Source organism: Podarcis cretensis (genome assembly GCF_951804945.1).
Source record: "Podarcis cretensis genome assembly, chromosome: 7".
In the NCBI taxonomy this organism is placed as follows: Eukaryota; Metazoa; Chordata; class Lepidosauria; order Squamata; family Lacertidae; genus Podarcis; species Podarcis cretensis.
Genome location: NC_137176.1, coordinates 54,908,609 through 54,927,044, shown reverse-complemented (window position 1 = coordinate 54,927,044; position 18,436 = coordinate 54,908,609). Strand labels below are relative to the sequence as shown.

Sequence of the window (18,436 nt, the reverse complement as noted above, 5' to 3'; positions counted from 1 at the left end):
AATCTCTGATGAAAAGGTATTCCACAGTATGGGAGTGGTGACACTAAATGCCCAACATCTGGCTGAGGCAGAAGACACAATTGATGGAATCTTTTGAGGAGCTGGAGATGGTGTTCATAAGTGGTTCATGTTTCACAAGCATACAGTAAGGTTGGTAGTACAATAGCTTTGTAAACAAGCATTTTGGTTTCCCTGCGAAGGTCCTCAAACACTCTGCACAGGAGAAAGCTGCACTTGCAGAGCTCAGGCGACGCTGGATGTCAGCCCTTGTGGAAAGATAACTGCCCAGGTAGGAGAAGTGAGCAACACTGTCTAATGTTACACCATTGAGTTGGACTTGTGGTGCTCTATAGGGGTTGTTTTGTGCTTGTTGATGCATCAATTTGATTTTTTGGATGTTGCATGATAGGCCAAGCATTTCATAAGCTTCTGCGAAGATATCTAGGATGGTTTGGAGGTCCTCCTTCGAGTGTGCACACACTACGTTGTCATCAGCATACTGAAGCTCTTTGAAGGAAGTTATGGCAACCTTACTCTTTGTTTCAGCCTACTCAGATTAAAGAGCTTTCCATTTGTTAGATATATAATTTCTACTCTGGTGGGGAGTTTCCCTTTGACAAAGTGTTGGATCAGGGCAATGAAAAGAGTTGGGAGATAACACAACCCTGTTTAACACCTGATCACACTGAATGGTTCACGTTGAGAGCCATTGTTATCTGCGATTGTTGCTGTCATATTATCACGGAGGAACCGAATGATGTTATCTGGGCAACTAATTTTCAGAAGGACAGTCCACGGGGCATTACGATTTACAGTGATGAAGGCCTTAGTCAAGTCAATAAAGGCCGATCGCGGCAGATCGTGTCCGGAGATATTTCCTCTGCTGCCGATTGCATTCCCCGTTGTTCTGCACTGGCACGTCTCGTTGGGTGGTTCTGGGAGCGTGTGTCAACAGCGGAAAAGCCAGCAAAGGAACCCACAGCTTGGCACATGCAACAGGATGCGTCATGCAGCTCCCACAACGTTACACAGTGCGCCATGCATGGCGCCAAAATGGTTAGCTGCCATGCAGTTGGGGCAAGAGCCAACAGCCAATGGGAGCAGGGCCCCTCAGAGCGCCACGGGCTCTTCTGCTGTGGGCAGCTTGGTGCGAGTTTGGGAGCGAGCGTTGGAGTCTGGGGAAGAGCAGCAGAAGAGCAAAATGGTCAAAGGCCTGGAAACGATGCCTTATGAGGAACGGCTAAGGGAGCTGGGCATGTTTAGCCTGGAGAAGAGGAGGTTAAGGGGTGATATGATAGCCATGTTCTAATATATAAAAGGATGTCACATAGAGGAGGGAGAAAGGTTGTTTTCTGCTGCTCCAGAGAAGCGGACACGGAGCAATGGTACCAAACTACAAGAAAAAAGATTCCACCTAAACATTAGGAAGAACTTCCTGACAGTAAGAGCTGTTTGACAGTGGAATTTGCTGCCAAGGAGTGTGGTGGAGTCTCCTTCTTTGGAGGTCTTTAAGCAGAGGCTTGACAACCATATGTCAGGAGTGCTCTGATGGTGTTTCCTGCTTGCCAGGGGGTTGGACTCGATGGCCCTTGTGGTCTCTTCCAACTCTATGATTCTATGATTCTATGACTCTGGCAGTTAATTGTTTAAGATTTATTGGTTCATCAAAAGCCCCAGTTGGAGCTCTGCTAATTTCAGTCTTCCTCCAATGACATAGTTGCTGGAACTGAGCTCCGCCCCCTTTTTCCCCAGCAAGGGAAGGAAGTGCAGAGGATCTCAGCTGGAGCAATGCCAATAATGAGAGACTGACTGCATTCATTTGTCTCTCGCTCTAATGATTGAATAAACTCATTAGTAAGAACTCTTCTTGTTTTTCTCTGCTTCTTGCTACCACCGGGGGAGGGCGAGGGATATAATCCCCCAAAGCCTGACAATAGATAGATATAGATATGTAGATAGATATGATCATCATCATATTGTAAACCGCCTGGTGAATTTCACTTTTTAATGAGTCTGGGACTGAATTGCAGGCACTGCATGACAGAGTAAAATGGACCAACATGTATGTATGTATGCGATTATTCCTCTGACCTAACTGGTGAACGCATGCTGGACTTGGATCCTTCACCTCCACCTGACAGTATTGAACATGTGCCGGATGCCAGAGACCCTTTGATATCAGAGCATGTCAACCTGGAATTTCTGGGGCTCCAAAGCAAGCAATACATGCTGCATAATTAAATGCAGCATGGTGCCAATGGAAGAGCTTTTACTGGAGCAGCACTAGGATTCAATATTGTAAAAAGAACATGTGTCAGAGCTGCCTCCAGGTCCCAGCTCACAGAGGACCAACGCTAGGCTGTCGTTATGTACAAAAGTCTTTATTGAGATTCAGTCTCCATTTTAAAGCCGCAGCGTGCAGCTCTACGTCTCGACCTTAGACCGGCGTAGTCCCGTCTGAGTCTCCTCCCCCTCCACACCAGTTTAAGACTCTCGCTTTGCTCCACCTCTTCCTAAGTTCCTTTCTCCTCTGGGCCCTCCTGCCCGCTAGGGTCTCATCCTTCCTGGACTCCTCTGACGCTGACCCTGACGATTCTTGCCCCTCCTTCCGGCGGGCTTTAGGACCTGGTTCCCTATCCGGGCTACCTTCTGTGCCGCTCGCCTGTACCTTTGAACTTGGCGCGCGCGCCCAGCCTGCAACTTTCCTCTTAACCGTTAACTCGCTCTCCGATGGAGGCGTGGTCAACCCTGACTCATCTTCTCTCGCTGGTGGTGCATATGTGGGCTCTGACACCTGGGACTCCTCCCCCCACTACGCTCTGGTGGGGAAGCTGTTCCTGATTTCCAACTGCTGCTCTGGGAGTCCCCGCTGGCCCCTTGCTTCTGGGGTGTCCCCCTTGGGTCGCCCCTTGCCCTGCCCATCGGCGCCCCCTTCTGTGAATCTTCCGATTCGCTGGAGAGGCTCATGGAATCTATCGGGCTGCTGTCATATTCTCCTACGCTGCCCTCGGATTGCTCCCCCTCGCTTTCCATCTCCTCTCCTCCCTGCGCTCCCGCTGAGTCCCTGACATCCATCCCCCCCTCGAAGCCTCCCCTTCCCCCCTCCCCCTCTTCTGGCGTGGGTTCCGGGTGCTCCAATGCTGTGGGGGTGCATGCCGGATACCGGTCTTTCCCCCTGGCATGCTGCCAGTCTGTGACGGTTACATCGACGTCGCTCTCCTCCGCTTCCATCTCGTTGCCGGCGTGCTCGAACCCAGGATCCTCCCCCAACCTGTCCATGCCCCCTTGTTCCCCCATTTCCTCTGGGTAGTCTGCCTGCCAGGGCCCTCTGAGCAGTCTCCTGCGCCACTCCTCCTCGGGTTGAGTGTCCCACCAAGAAGAGCGTTCCGCACCCAAGTCTGAGACCGACCCCTCCGGCGAGGTAGTCTCTGGAACCGTCTCCTCAGCCGAGGAGAACCCCTGAAACGTACTGGCTGAGAGTGTGGGGGTGAAAAGATATTCGTCAAAATAATCCTCCGGCATGGGCCTGTGTGGGAAGAATGCGTGGAACTCGTCTTTGAGGTAGTGCTCCTCCACCGCATAGTACGGCACCCAGCTGTTGGCGCTGGCCGGGGCACCTTCCCTTGCGATGAGATATTCGACTCCCTCTTCCCCCCATCTTGAGTCCAAAATCTCCGTCACCTCGTTGAGTGGCCCCGCCCTCGGCGACCCCCCTGTCATGGGTGCATCTCTAAGCGGACTGGGAGCTGTCCCTGGCTCCTGAAACCTGTGAGGTGCCTTGTAGGGCGTTAGCACCGATCTATGAAAGACCGGGTGCATTCTGGAACCCTCCGGTAGTGTCAAACGGAAAGCCACTGGGTTGATCTGTGCCTCGACTAGGTAAGGGCCCAACTGCTTGTGTCCTAGCTTCTTCTTAGCTAAGGATCTGGCCGGCACTGCCTGGGCCGCTAACCAGACCCAGTCCCCTACCCGTATGTCCTCCCCCACTCTTCTGTGTTTGTCTGCTTGCATCTTGTATACGTGTTTTGCTAGGTCTAACTGTCTACGGAGCTGTTCATGGACCTCCTGTAACTCCTCTGCCAATGCCTCTGCTCCCTGCGGCTCCCCCTCCCCCTCTTTCTCTAAGCCCGGGAAGGTCCTGGGATGTCGCCCGTGGTTGGCAAAAAACGGTGTCACCCCCGTGGACACGTGTTGTGTGTTGTTGTAGGCAAACTTGGCCAGGGGCAGATAGTCCACCCAGGTCGAGGGCTGCTGGTTCGCGTAGCATCTCAGGTACTGCTGCATGACGGCGTTGACCCTCTCCGCTTGTCCGTTGGTCTGCGGGTGTCTTGCCGACGCTAGGTTGACCTTGACGTTCAGGATCCCCATCAGCTTCCGCCAGAAACTCGAGATGAACTGGCGCCCCCTGTCGGACAGGATAGATCGTGGCAGGCCGTGTACCTTGAACACGTGGTCTATGAACAGCTTGGCTGTCTGTTCCGCTGTGGCCACCTTCGCGCAAGGAATGAAGTGCGCCATCTTGGTGAACATGTCGACTACCACGAGTACTGCTGTTTTGCCCCTCGAGCTGGGCAGGTCAGTGACAAAGTCCAAGGCTACCCTCTCCCACGGTTCGGACGGGGTCTGTAGCGGTTTCAACAGTCCCGCCGGCGGTCTGTGTACTGGCTTGGCCCTTTGGCAGGTGTCGCACCTCGTGACGTAATCCGCGACTTCTCCCCGCATCTTGGGCCACCAAAAGTCTCTGGCTACTAATTCCACCGTCTTTTCTTTGCCGAAATGTCCGGCGCTGGGTGCGTCGTGTAGCTGTTGCAGTACTGTCGCGCGGAGTTCATCTCCCGGTACGTAGATGGCCCCCTTGCGGAGGAGCAGTCCGTCGCGTATCTGGAACTCGTCGTCCTTTGCCGTGCCGCTGCGCACCTCCTCCATCTTGGAGCGCGCGAAGGAATCTGTTCGCAGCTCGCGCCGTATCGCTTCCAGGTCTACTGTGGCAGAAGCGCATGCCCACGCCTTGGGTGCGAAAATGTGTTTGGCCGCTACCGGTGCTGCTTCCTCCAGATACTGCGGCTTCCTGGATAGCGCATCAGCCATGATGTTGTTGTCTCCGGGGATATATTCTATCCTGAAGTCGAAATCCGCAAAGAACTCCGCCCAGCGGATGTGTCTCTGGTTCAGGAACCGCGCCGTGCGCCAGTACTCCAGGTTCTTATGGTCCGTGTGAACTTACACCGTGTGTTTGGCTCCGATGAGGAAGTGCCGCCACGCCTTGAATGCTGCATGAATGGCCAGCAACTCTCTGTCCCAGATGGTGTAGTTCTGCTCCGACTTGCTGAGTTTCCTGGAGTAGAAAGCACACGGCCTCCAATCCCCTTGCGGGTCTCGCTGCAACAGGACTGCCCCCACGGCTCTGTCGGAGGCATCCGTCTCCACCCTCATGGGCTTGCTGGGGTTCACATGCAGCAGTTGTTCCTCGGAAGCGAAAAGACGCTTGAGTTTCTGAAAGGACTGCTCCGCCTGCTCCGTCCAGATGAACTTCTTCTTCTTGGAGCTGAGGGTGTCCGTGATGGCCGCCGTCTGCATAGCGAAACCCTTGATGAACTTGCGATAAAAGTTAGCAAAGCCGACAAACCTCTGGACCTCCTTCCGATTGCGCGGGCTCTTCCAGTCCAGTACTGATCGTACCTTGGCGCTGTCCATGGCGATTCCCTTGTCGGACAGCTTGTAGCCCAGGAAATCCACCTCCGTCATGTCGAACTGGCATTTCTCCAGTTTGGCGTAAAGCCTGTGCTCCCGTAGTCTTTGCAGGACTTCCTTGACATCTCTCTCGTGAGCCTCCTGCGATTCCGAGAAGATCAGAATGTCGTCCAGGAAGCAGACGCACTTCTTGTAGAGGAGCCCCGCTAACACGTGATGCATGAAGGCTTGGAAGCAGTGGGAGCCATTTTGTAAACCGAAGAGCATAACCCTATACTCATAGGTGCCCAAGGGCGTGAACATGGCCGTCTTCCACTCGTCGCCCTCCCGCATGCGTATAAGATTGTACGCCCCTCGTAGATCCAACTTGGTGAAGATGCGTCCCTTCCTCACCGTCGCGAGCAAGTCGTCGATCTTGGGCATCGGGAAAGCCGTGGGCTTGGTTTTCGAATTTAAAATTCTGAAATCAACTACTAGCCTCTTCTGGGGCGTGTCTTTTTTCTTCACAAAGAACACAGGACTGCCCCCCACTGCTTTGGATTCTCGGATGAATCCCCGCTTCAAATTGTGATCTATGAACTCCCTGAGCTCTTGCAGTTCGTCTTCAGACATGGAGTACAGTTTTCCGGTCGGCAGCGTTGCCCCCGGCAGGAGGTCAATCTTGCAGTCGTAGGGTCTGTGGGGAGGCAGCTTGTCCACTTCCTTCTCGCAGAAGACCTCCAAAAACGCCTTGTACTTGTCGGGTACCGCTTGCAGCATGCCCAGTTGTAGCTGTGGGTCATCCTCTTGCCCCTCGTCCTCCTGGTTAGTCATGATGCAATGTTCTGCGCAGTAGGAGGAGCAGAAGGTCAATTTACGCTGGTACCATGCCAATGCCGGGCTGTGCCTGTCCAACCAGCTCATGCCCAACACTATGGGCGTGTCTGACAGTTGGGTGACGTTGAAGCTGATGACTTCGCGGTGATTTCCAATGCGCATCACCATTGGCGGCGTTTGCTGTACCACCTGTCCCCCCAGCACTTCTCTTCCATCGACTGTCACTACTTTCAGGGGCATCATGGCAGGCAGGAGCGCTATGCTATGTTGCTTGATGAAATCCACTCCTATAAAGTCTGCATTGCTACCAGAGTCAATGGTAATAGGCACTTCCATGGTGAGCCCATTGGGAAGCTGGAGTGTTGCGGTGAGCTGCACCACTGGTTTGGGCGGGAGGGGGTCTGTGGGCTGTAAGATTCCTGGGGACTGCTTCACTGATTCGTCTGGCTGGGCCCCAGCGGCTCTGCTTCCAGCCAGACTTCGTCGTTTCCCTGCTGTGGTTCTCTCTGCTGAGCTGCTTCTGTTACTTTTGCTGAGGCTGCATTGTGCTTGCGGAGCCTCTGGGGGCACTCTTTTGCCATATGCTGAGCACTTTCGCAGATGTAACACTTCCTGTTCCCTCTAGGAGGCTTCACCTTGGCTGCTCCTGGTGTGAGGGCTCTGGTCGCTGACTGAGCCTTGGCACCACCTATCTCCATCGGCTCCTCTCCCCCTCCCAGTGGAGGCGTGGATTGAGCGCGCGCTGAGTCTCTGGGAAAGAAAGGAGGTGCCCTTGTTGGCGTGCATCCCCAACGCCCTTCATCCTTGCTCCAGGGATGTTCTTCTAGCCGCACACCAATCGTCAACGCCTTCTGGACCACTTCTTGAGTGCTCCGTGGCCTCTCCCCCCTTGCGATTCCGTCTTTCACAGCCCCGTTGAGCCCCTCCCAGAACAGGTCCCTGACGGACGCTGAGTCTTTTTCCCATCCCAGCGCGTTGACCAATGCAAAAAAGCGGGAATGATATTGCCTTACAGTGGCTCTGCCTTGTTTCAAACCGTGAATCTCTTTTCTAGCGACATCCACATCTATCTCCGATAAAAAACAATCGTCTATCGCCTTAATGAAGGCTTTTGCGTTTTGGAGGGCTGGATCATTATCTCTCCACAGATTGCGCAACCACGCTTTAGCTTCTCCATGGAGATGCGTTAGTATGAAGCCTACTTTCTCCTGCTCATCTCTAAAGTCCTTCTCCAGCAACTTTAGCGCAAAAACTACGTCTGCTCTGAAGTTAGGATATTGCTGCAGACTCCCATCGAAATGCGACACCAGGCTCCCCCCTCTCTTCCCGAGCCCGATCCCTTCTGATTTGGCTGCTGGTGGCCCCTGTTTAGTCAACATTTCCAACCTGTTTTGCAGATCCTTGCAGACAGCATCTGATTCCTCTTCTCTCCTCCTTGCCGCTCGTATTTCTGCGTTAAGTTGTACCACGGCATCTTGCAAAGCTGCCAGTCGTTCTTCTGTAGTCATCTTGTGCTGCTTTTGTGAGCTCGCGAAGCACCAATCTTCGCCCCTCGCTGCGTCCTCTCACGTTGCGAGGTTCTTTGAAATTAGAGACGGGACTTACTGTCAGAGCTGCCTCCAGGTCCCAGCTCACAGAGGACCAACGCTAGGCTGTCGTTATGTACAAAAGTCTTTATTGAGATTCAGTCTCCATTTTAAAGCCGCAGCGTGCAGCTCTACGTCTCGACCTTAGACCGGCGTAGTCCCGTCTGAGTCTCCTCCCCCTCCACACCAGTTTAAGACTCTCGCTTTGCTCCACCTCTTCCTAAGTTCCTTTCTCCTCTGGGCCCTCCTGCCCGCTAGGGTCTCATCCTTCCTGGACTCCTCTGACGCTGACCCTGACGATTCTTGCCCCTCCTTCCGGCGGGCTTTAGGACCTGGTTCCCTATCCGGGCTACCTTCTGTGCCGCTCGCCTGTACCTTTGAACTTGGCGCCCGCGCCCAGCCTGCAACTTTCCTCTTAACCGTTAACTCGCTCTCCGATGGAGGCGTGGTCAACCCTGACTCATCTTCTCTCGCTGGTGGTGCATATGTGGGCTCTGACACCTGGGACTCCTCCCCCCCACTACGCTCTGGTGGGGAAGCTGTTCCTGATTTCCAACTGCTGCTCTGGGAGTCCCCGCTGGCCCCTTGCTTCTGGGGTGTCCCCCTTGGGTCGCCCCTTGCCCTGCCCATCAGCGCCCCCTTCTGTGAATCTTCCGATTCGCTGGAGAGGCTCATGGAATCTATCGGGCTGCTGTCATATTCTCCTACGCTGCCCTCGGATTGCTCCCCCTCGCTTTCCATCTCCTCTCCTCCCTGCGCTCCCGCTGAGTCCCTGACAACATGTTATTAAGGTTTGTGATTTACATCATGTTCCTATCTCATACACATCTTATAGTGGGAGAAGCCACCAGCAAATGGAGGTAACACACTTGTTACAACACCTACCTTTATACCTTAGTCAATAACTGGTGCTCTGTGACCCAATATATTCTTAAGTGCTATTGTAGTTGTGATTTCATAATCTTCAATGGGCAAAACCTCTTAGCAACAGACTCCCTAGGATTATGTCTTTTTCACTATGCTTGCTTTCTTCATACAAATGGCACACTCATCACAGTCTCTTTAAAGCAGCACAGAAAGGGATGTGTCTCCATAGGGGTGGAAATTAGCCTACAAAAAAGTGCACCAGACAGGACTTCTGCTGCATCCACAGAGAGGTGACTGAAGCAAAGGGAATTTAGACTTACCAGAAATGTAAGTAAAAAAAATTGTTCATAGAATCATAAAGTGTAGAGCTGGAAGGGATTCCAAGGGTCATCTAGTCAACCCTCTTCAATGCAGGAATCTCATCAAAGTCTCTCATTCAGTCTGAAACCATACTAGACCCTGCTTTGTTTGCAAATGTCCTAGTAGTTGTATTATTTGTCACTTCGTGTGCAGGAGTCAGCAGAGAGAGAGAGAGAAAGAGAGAGAAATGCTGTTTGTGTGTGTCTCTCTGTGTGTTTATGTGCGTGTGAAAATGAGTTGTATGAACATCTTAGCCTGTTTCCACACTGTCAACATAAAACACAGCTAGGATGTTCATTTCTTTTAGTCAGGGTTGATTTGAAGCTGGGATAGATATGGATGGTAGCTAATGTCAAGTGTACACTACTGTCCAAGCCAACAGGGGGAAAGCATTGCATGCAGACTCAAATATATGTGAGATAAAAACATTTTGTTTCAGTTGAAACAGTGCTCCCGTGGAATTCACCATTCCTCAAATACCAGTAATGAGGGCTTCCCCATTCTTAGCAAGGGTGGGTGGAAAGGATCTTATTAAATAAAATAATAATATTAATAATATTAATTTTCAATTAAGAACATCCAATTAATAACAAATCAAATCAAATCATAATCCAATTCAAAAACAAAACAAAACAAAACAAAAACCAAATTATGGTACAATCTGAATTATTAATTATTAAATTTCACATGGACTTCCCATATTCTGAACTTCTGAAGAACTCATCTCACATAATGATATTTCTGCCCTCTTCTTCTTGTTCTCATATTTTCCACATTCTGATCTTAAACTCTCAAAGTCCTCAGTCACTGGCTAATCGATTCTCAATCATGTTAAACAATCATATATCCTTTCATCTGTCAGGCGTAGTTTAATTTGTATATATACTGTGTGTGTGTGCGCGCGCACACACGCGTGTGCGTGTATTTCCTTTGTCTGTTTGCCGAGGAAGCTTTCCCTGGCTCACTCTTATCTTCCAGTCCAGGCTCTTGTCCAAGCCTGCCATTTGAAGTTTTAGGATGCAGTAAATTCCCAAGTTGTTGAGTTGTTAAGCATACTGTTCACAAATATATGTAGCAATTAAAATGGAATATATTCCACAGATATAAATCATTTGGCAATTGATCAGCTTTTCCAGGGACCACACAAGTCTCCCCTCTAGGGAGGGGAGTTGCTAGACACCTGTTTCGCTTTCTCTCCCACCCATAAAGAAGAAAAACCTGGAAACAGGTGCACTGTATGTTGTGGGATATTTCCCAAATTATTCTCTCAGATCGTTGTAGAATCTGCCAAAAGATGTTTCCCACTCCCACGAAAGAGGGAGGAATTCACTTTTTTCCATCCTGCATCACAGCTATCAAGCACCATCTTGTTCCGCTCATTTATCTTTGTCAAGTAAGGTAAGCAGTAAGGTTTACAGTCGTACCATGTCTGTTCAACTTCCAAAACATTAGAAAACCAAAGCAAGGCTTCCAATTGGCTGCAGAAAGCTCCTGCAGCCAATCAGAAGCTGTGGAAGCCCCACTGGACGTTCAGCTTCCCAGAACGTTTGAGAACTAAGCTATTTGAAAACCAAGGTACAACTGATCTGAGACAAACCACAGCAGTGAAATTTAGTTTTTCGTGGCTCTCGGGGGTGAGGAACTAGAGCACTTATGGCTTTTTCAGGTATTACTTTATCCTATCACACAGCTACTATAGGCACAACCCCCCCCCCAATCTTGTCTATTTTCTCATACCATTAAGTTGAAAAATGTAGTGAAAATAGAGTAGAATCAAAAATATACAATTCGACTATATAAAACTAATGGATGTTAAGATGACTTAGTAAGTTGAAGACAGAAATGTGATGGCTGAGTACTGTGGCATGATCTCCAATAACCCAACTGGAAAGAAGTTCTAGAGGCAGTTAAAACAGGGTTTGGCCATTGGCATCTGTTCTTATCTGGCAGCAGTGCTGTTTTCCATTTCACATCCCCAGAAAGAGACATTTTGTGGTGTATCCCCAAATGCTGCTACCCTTCAGCTCACTTTTCTACCCACCCTCAATCTTGTTCAGTGTTGTGTTTGCACCACACAATTTAAGTCGAGTGGTTAGGCCCAGCATAGGGAACAACTGTGTAGCAAAGTTAGTTTTTACTTTGGGGGCAGAAAGACACTGAAAAAACACACTCTACAGCCCAGAGAGCATTTTGACTTATAAAGTCCTTGATGAGGCAAAGTCGACACAGTAAGAGCAAAGTCCAGTTATTAACGAAGACCTGCAACTGCCAGAGTTCTCTCAGTCAAAAGTCTTGCAATGTGTCCAAATTCCTTCAGATTAAATCTTCACAAAGTTCTCCACTTTTTAACTGGATCATTCCAACAGTCTCCACGTCTCTCTTTAGGGGGCAGGGAACCATTTATGCTGACTCAAAGAGAAGTAACCCTTTCTCACTTTCCTTAATACTTCAGCAGTGGAATGAAACCAGCTTGCTTTACATCAAATAAATGATGGAGTCATACATTTGTAATGTTGTACATCCTCATGATGGATGCTGGAAAAACAATACGTTTACTTGGCAAGTTACAGTGGGGAAAACTAGGAAAATATTAAATCACATGAAATTTCATGTAATCATGAATGCTTCTGGGATGACAGTTCAAACTAATGTACTGCATTTTCTGTTTTCCAGGTAAACAGTTGAAAAAAATACCATCACAACTGAGGAAATTTTCACTTCATATATTTCTTTCATTGGCATACACATGGTGCTTCAGATTAGGAAACCATGAGCTGGTTTTCTCAAATTCTGGAAAACTGGATCAGTGTTTCTTATTTGGAAGAATATCGGACCTTAGTGGTTCACCCTTTGTGGTTACTTAAGCTTCTGATTTTACTTTATTCACCATTCATATGTACGGTTTTGTGTCTCTGGGCTGTCTCATTTGTGTTACATATTTACAAGAAGATGAATAACCAGCAAGAAAGTGATGTTAGCAAATTTTGGGAGAAACCAAGGAAAATTATTGCTCAAGTTTGTGATATAACTGGAAAGATATGGTATGGTGAGTAAGTTTTCTTTCATTCCAATAATTCAGTCTTATCAGCTCCTATACTTTCATAGGATTGAGCATCAGAATTTCAGACTTGAGACATTGGGACAATAGTTGCTACAGTGCATCAGGAGTGGACCTCTAAACCCACTTCAGAGTCACCACAGCTCCAAGCTGGCCTTGACTCCATATGGATCAAAAGAAAGGCATGGATTTTTTTTTTAGGTAATAAGCAATCAAAACGAAAAACAAAACATATTATGAGGTATGAAATTAAGATATATTACAGAAGAAAGGGTCAGCTGGTGGCTGCATAAACACCATACATTTAATCACATTGAAAGAAACCTGGAGAATGTTGCTTACACCTCACAGAGCTATAATTAGCAAAGCTCTTTAAAAATAGTTTCATGGATTGTGGCAACAGAAGGGGGTTGGGTTTAAACGTGTAGTGAGTACACAGCAAATGTAATGAGTATATCATCGTGCAGTGAGACTTTGATGGTGCCATTTTCCAGAGCATGGTAAACCACTAGGTAACTCTGAAACATAAACTCTGGACACAAACCATGGAAACTGCCAGCGTAGGATGTGGTGATGGGTGCTAATTTGGATGGACACTGTGAGAAACCGGATGATGGAATACAGAGAGCTTTGGCTTGATCAAGAGGATCCATCTTATGTTCTCATTGCTTCCCAGAGTGATGTTGCTTTAGATGTTGAAGCATAAATCAGAAATATATTACTAAAACCAAGTTTGGGTCATAAGGATGAAACCCTGTGGCTACTTATGACATTGGTCAATGGTGCATCTGTCTGGGAAACTGTTTTCTCACTTTTTATAAAGTGATTCAGAGAATGGTCTGAAGATATGAGTATTATAACACATATAAATGCTTAAAGGAGATTGAAAGAGTGTCACAGTTTTAGCTTACTCAAAGACTAGGCAAAAATGTTTTCACCTGCACCCAAAAGTAATCAAGGAAGGAATATTCCAGCAGAGGAGGATACCATTTGTTCTGGGATCACAACAGAGAAAGTTTTGATCTGTATAGATGACAAACTAGCACCCAGAACACTGAAACATATAGGAGAGGTTTTTACCTGATCTTAAATTTCAGTTTTCTGAACCGCACTGTTTTCTTCCAATAAAAGATTGCAATATTTCATTTATTTTTCACAAAGTAATATTTATTTGGTTTGTATTATTTCCAGGTTATGAAGTTATTGGCATGGAACATCTCCGTAAAGGACCAGGGATTATTGTTTATTATCACTCAGTCATTGCTATTGACTATTCCTTTCTTGTCGCTAAACTTTTTAAGGAGGCACAGAGAGAGTGCTTTTCAGTCATTCATAGCGGCATATATCGGCTACCAGGTAAATTATTAAATTCAAATCATGCTTTTTATCAAACAATATGTGAAATGTGACATAAAACAATCCTATAAAATATAAAACCATGTATCAGGCAAAGAGGTGAGAAACAACATACAAATAAAATATCAGCAAGATGATGGATGTGACCATGGGGAACGTAAGCCAAAATAAAACTCATAACCAAGTGTTGATATTTCATTGTATCCCGCCTATGCTGTTGGGGCAATCCTCTCAAAGCATGCCTCACTTCATTTCCCAGTGACAAGTTGCCCTGACAGATTCCCATCTGAGTTACAACAATGGATGAGCCCAGAATGAGATGGAGTGTTCACACAAAAAAGAAAGTTGGAAACTGCAGGCTTGCTTTGGCCATTTACAGCCTCAACCTCTTCTTCCAATAATGTTTCAGGCACCTTATTTGAGTCAGGCTATGTTTCCAATACAGCATGTCGACCTTTGTCTTTTGGCCCATGATCACAGATCGCAGGAATACCTTGTCTGACCTCAAAACAGCTATGAGATTACTTTCTACACTCTTCCTCAGGGATCTAAGAAATGGGGTCAACTGCATAATGTGACATCTGATTTCTGTGCTGTAACTGCATATGATTGCTGCTGACTTTAATGCCAGAATAGGACAAGGTGTAGGAAACTGGGTCTCCAACTTGATGATTTCTTCAGGTACAAAGATACCAGAAAACAGGGCCCCACCCGAACACATGGCCAATCAAGCACTCCCACACAAAGCTTTTATGCCCCCATGTGACACTGCAATCAAACCCACATGACACCCTTGCTGGAGTGTTCATGGCCCTCCACTCCCCACACATCATCTTCCTCTGCATGCAGACAGCAGCCACAGTAAGGAACTATGACACCACCAAAGGGTTATTTAAATAAGGAAGGAAGTACAGAGCCCAAAAATGCCCAGTAGCACAGAGTGCTCTGTTTGGGGGGTGAATTTGTCCATTGGGTGAATTAATGCAGCATATAATCTCCACCCACTTACCTGTGCATGCAGAGATGAAATTATGCTGGTGTAGGCAGGATTCAGCCAGCATGGGCTCATCTGTGCCATGTGTGTATCTGTCTCTCTATGCATGCCGCAAGGCACTGTGGCCTGTATTTTTATCATAATGCAAACTTGAATGTCAAACTTGAATGTTGTACTACAGACTTGACTTGTGGAACGCTTGTCTAAAAAGGTGGCCACCTCAGCTTTCTATTTGGGGCTTCTTTTTTCAGGGCTGAAGATACTTTTTAATTCCATCAATTTGAAAGATTTCAATAAAGCTGAATGTGTGGAAATTTTGAAGAAAGGCCATTTACTGGGCATTGCCCCTGGTGGAGCTAGAGAATCACACTTTAGTAATGACTACAACATAATGTGGGGTAACAGCACTGGTTTCGCTCGGGTAGCTTTGGAGGCAAAAGTGGTGAGTGATCTTTGTGCAATTTGCATTGCCTTCACGATTATCCTAGATAAGACATAATGTGGTGACATCCTTGATCTAGCATCCTAAGTAGTTGAGGATGGCAAATATCCTGTTTAGGGGTCAAATGATATCTGGAGTTCCAAGTATTTCCTACCCCTGCTTTTTTTTTTAAAAAAAAGCTATTGAAATCACTTACATTAAAAAAAATAATAGCTTTTTTCCTCTTCAATTCTTGAAAATCTGGGGGACAGCATGTGCAATTTGAAGTCAGTTGCGTCTGGCTTGTCACTGTAATGCCCGATGGGGAACATTATTCCTAGTCCTTAACCAAAATAAAGGTGGGGCAGGTGGGGTGAAGTAACTCTCCAGGTCTCACCTTTCTTTTGATTTTGCATTTTTTCTTTTATTCTTTCAGCCCATCATCCCTATGTTTACCCAAAACGCTTGTGAAACATTCAGGAACATTGGAAAGTCAAGTGAGCAAAATATCTTATATTCCTTGGTTGATCAAGAGATCTGATATCAGGCAATAAACAGATTAATAATATACAATGATATTTTTTAAAAATCTATTTTGTACCTTTCGTGCAGAATGCCGTGGCGAGACTCCTTATGGGGTCTTCGCTGCGAGATCACATTCATCCGGTACTATACCAGCTGCACTGGCTCCCAGTGGAGTACAGGATCAGGTTTAAGGTGCTGGTTTTAACCTTTAAAGCCCTATACGGCCTAGGACCCTCGTACCTATGGGACCGCCTCTCCTGTTATGTCCCACAGAAGAACCTACGGTCTGCAAATAAAAACATCTTGAAGATCCCAGGCCACAGAGAGGTTAGGCTGGCCTCAACTAGAGCCAGGGCTTTCTCGGCCGCGGCTCCAATCTGTGGGAACGCTCTGTCACAAGAGACTAGGGCCCTGCGGGACCTGACATCTTTCCGCAGGGCCTGTAAGACAGAGCTGTTCCACCAGGCCTTTGGTCAAGGCACAGCCTGACCCCCCTCCTCTGGCAATCTGCACAGAATTTTGCTTAATGGTTGCCATCAATTTGATTTTAATTAATTTTTATAATGAAAGGTTTTTAGAATGTTGGATTATTTTGATTGTTGTTAGCCGCCCTGAGCCCAGCTTCGGCTGGGGAGGGCGGGGTATAAATAAAATTTATTATTATTATTATTATTATTATTATTATTATTATTATTATTATTATTACTAGTAGTTTATTCAGTGTACACTTATCTGCAAAAGTTGTGCTGTCTCTTAAAAAATATGCACTCAAATTATTTAACCTCATCTCTGGGATGGATTGATTGGGATTGCTAAAAACTCAGAATGCCAACTAATTTCAAATTTGATATGGGATCGCTTTTTTACAGACTCTTTTCCCTTTCATACATAGGGCTGACAAGATGGTTATATGAGAAAACACGACTTCTCTACCTTCCCATATATGGGCCATTTCCAGTGAAACTGAGGACATATATTGGAGAACCCATCCCATATGATCCAAATATAACAGCTGCAGAGCTGGCTGAAAAAGTAAGTTAACTCTACACAAGGAAGTAAAAAAGCAGAATATTGTTTTCCTGTTGGTTTCTCTTTTTCAGTTCTATAAAATGGTTTCTGCCTACTGACTTGCTCATTCTATACGACCAGAGATCGGGTTCATTGTGTAGACTTTTGTGCATTATGTTCATCACTCAGCTTTCCCGCTCCGTAAATTGTTGAGACCATGAAAAGCCTAGGCATTTTATGCACAAAGATCTGCTCATGCAATAGGACTTCTTCTGCCCACCATATGCCCCAGAATCTGCCCCAGAGGTTTCCTCCAAGCCCCCTCCCCGGTGGGGGACCCAGTAAGCACTGTGCGCTCTTAAGCCTCGGTAAAACTATTACTGAAGAACTTCTGATGTTTGTGTGACTTATTGCAACTCTGCACGTGAATGCGACTCCATCCTACTCTGCTATTTTTACCCATGCCCTGCTGTGCTGTTTTCAGGCATGGAACCAGGAGGTGACTTATTTTTGTCACTAGCCCTGTCACCCATTGCCATTCTAAGCGAATAGTGAATATATAGTGAAATATAACTCAATAGCATTTCTGCAGTTTTCCTCACATAGCTGGAGGTAACAACCGTGCAGGAAAATTAATACGTACCAAGCAGCCCAAGGCACTTATGTTTGGTTGTACCTCTGCCATTCTCATACAGTGCTCTTGGTAAACATAAAGAGAGTGGGCTGGATTCACTGACAGATGAGCAGTTTCCTAGTGGGGTTTCCTGGCCCTGGCTGCTCTTGCCCAACCCTCCATGTTGAAGAAGCCACTTTTGACAGTTGAGAGACAAGGACCATCATGCAACACATCTCAGTTTACAAAGTCATTTACGTATCCCAGAAAGAAGTTACATATTGTGCTTCTATATCTGGAATAAATGGGTTGCCTCTGGTTGTGATCCCTTTAGCTTTTCCCTCACTCATATTAATAACTGTGAACACCTTTTTAGCAATATATTCCTATAACACAATGTATTCCTTTGTTCTTCTTTCAACAGGCAAAGACTGCAATTGACAATCTTCGGGATAAATACCAAAAAAGACCAGGAAATATCTTAAGAGCTCTTTCAGAACGATTTGATAAGCATTACAAAGCTAACTAGTCCATATAAAACAGTTGCAGTGTTTCTGACGAGATGTCTGTTATAGGAAGCATTAATAATTATGTTATTAAAGCTAAGCTGATATACACAGAATTGTGCTGTATTGTTTATTAATTATCTGGAAGGGACCCTAGCTCAGTAGCTCAGCTCCTGCTGTGTGTGCAGAAGGTCCTAGGTTTTCAAAGACATACAAGTGCTTTCTTGCCCTATCCTGCAATACACCCAGAATGCCCCTTTTATAATGGGAAGGCGAGTGCTTAACTGAAACATGAAATAATATTACAAGTGAAAGAGTAATGTCACTTTTATTCACATCTCTTTTATGTTTATAGAGATAAGCTTTCACTTGGTTTGAACCTGTGGGCTGCAGACCTCTGCAGTACACAGAGTTATCCCAAGTGGTCAACAAAGCAGCTGTGGCTGGCAGGTCCTGGTCAAGGGCCCAGGAACTCAGAGGCCTGTTCGTCTAGCACCCATTAGCTGGCTTTCTCCCAATAGGATGTCTGTGGAGGAAGGCATGAGGCCCATCTGCTCTCGAAAAGGAGTGATTGGCTTCAAGCGGGTTGGCATAGATGACCCTTGTGGTTCACCCCAACTCTATTATTCTATGAT

General features: G+C 46.9%; 1 protein-coding gene across 5 annotated transcripts in view; it reads left to right on the top strand.

Annotated features, from left to right (window-relative positions):
- The window catches only part of LOC307219868 (DGAT1/2-independent enzyme synthesizing storage lipids-like), a 142,966-nt gene extending 125,049 nt beyond the window's left edge, over window positions 1-17,917 (top strand). For 3 of the 5 annotated variants that reach the window (XM_079983392.1, XM_079983389.1, XM_079983390.1), the window contains 6 exons: window positions 11,994-12,366; window positions 13,570-13,734; window positions 14,980-15,170; window positions 15,586-15,646; window positions 16,567-16,706; window positions 17,720-17,917. In XM_079983392.1, the coding sequence (XP_079839518.1) occupies window positions 12,090-12,366; window positions 13,570-13,734; window positions 14,980-15,170; window positions 15,586-15,646; window positions 16,567-16,706; window positions 17,720-17,824 (939 nt within the window). In that variant the 5' untranslated portion in view covers window positions 11,994-12,089 and the 3' untranslated portion in view covers window positions 17,825-17,917. Of the gene's footprint in view, window positions 1-240; window positions 290-9,101; window positions 9,288-11,993; window positions 12,367-13,569; window positions 13,735-14,979; window positions 15,171-15,585; window positions 15,647-16,566; window positions 16,707-17,719 lie in introns of those variants that run through there. The other 2 variants (XM_079983391.1, XM_079983388.1) reach the window with 2 other exon arrangements.
- Window positions 17,918-18,436: the final 519 nt, after the last annotated feature.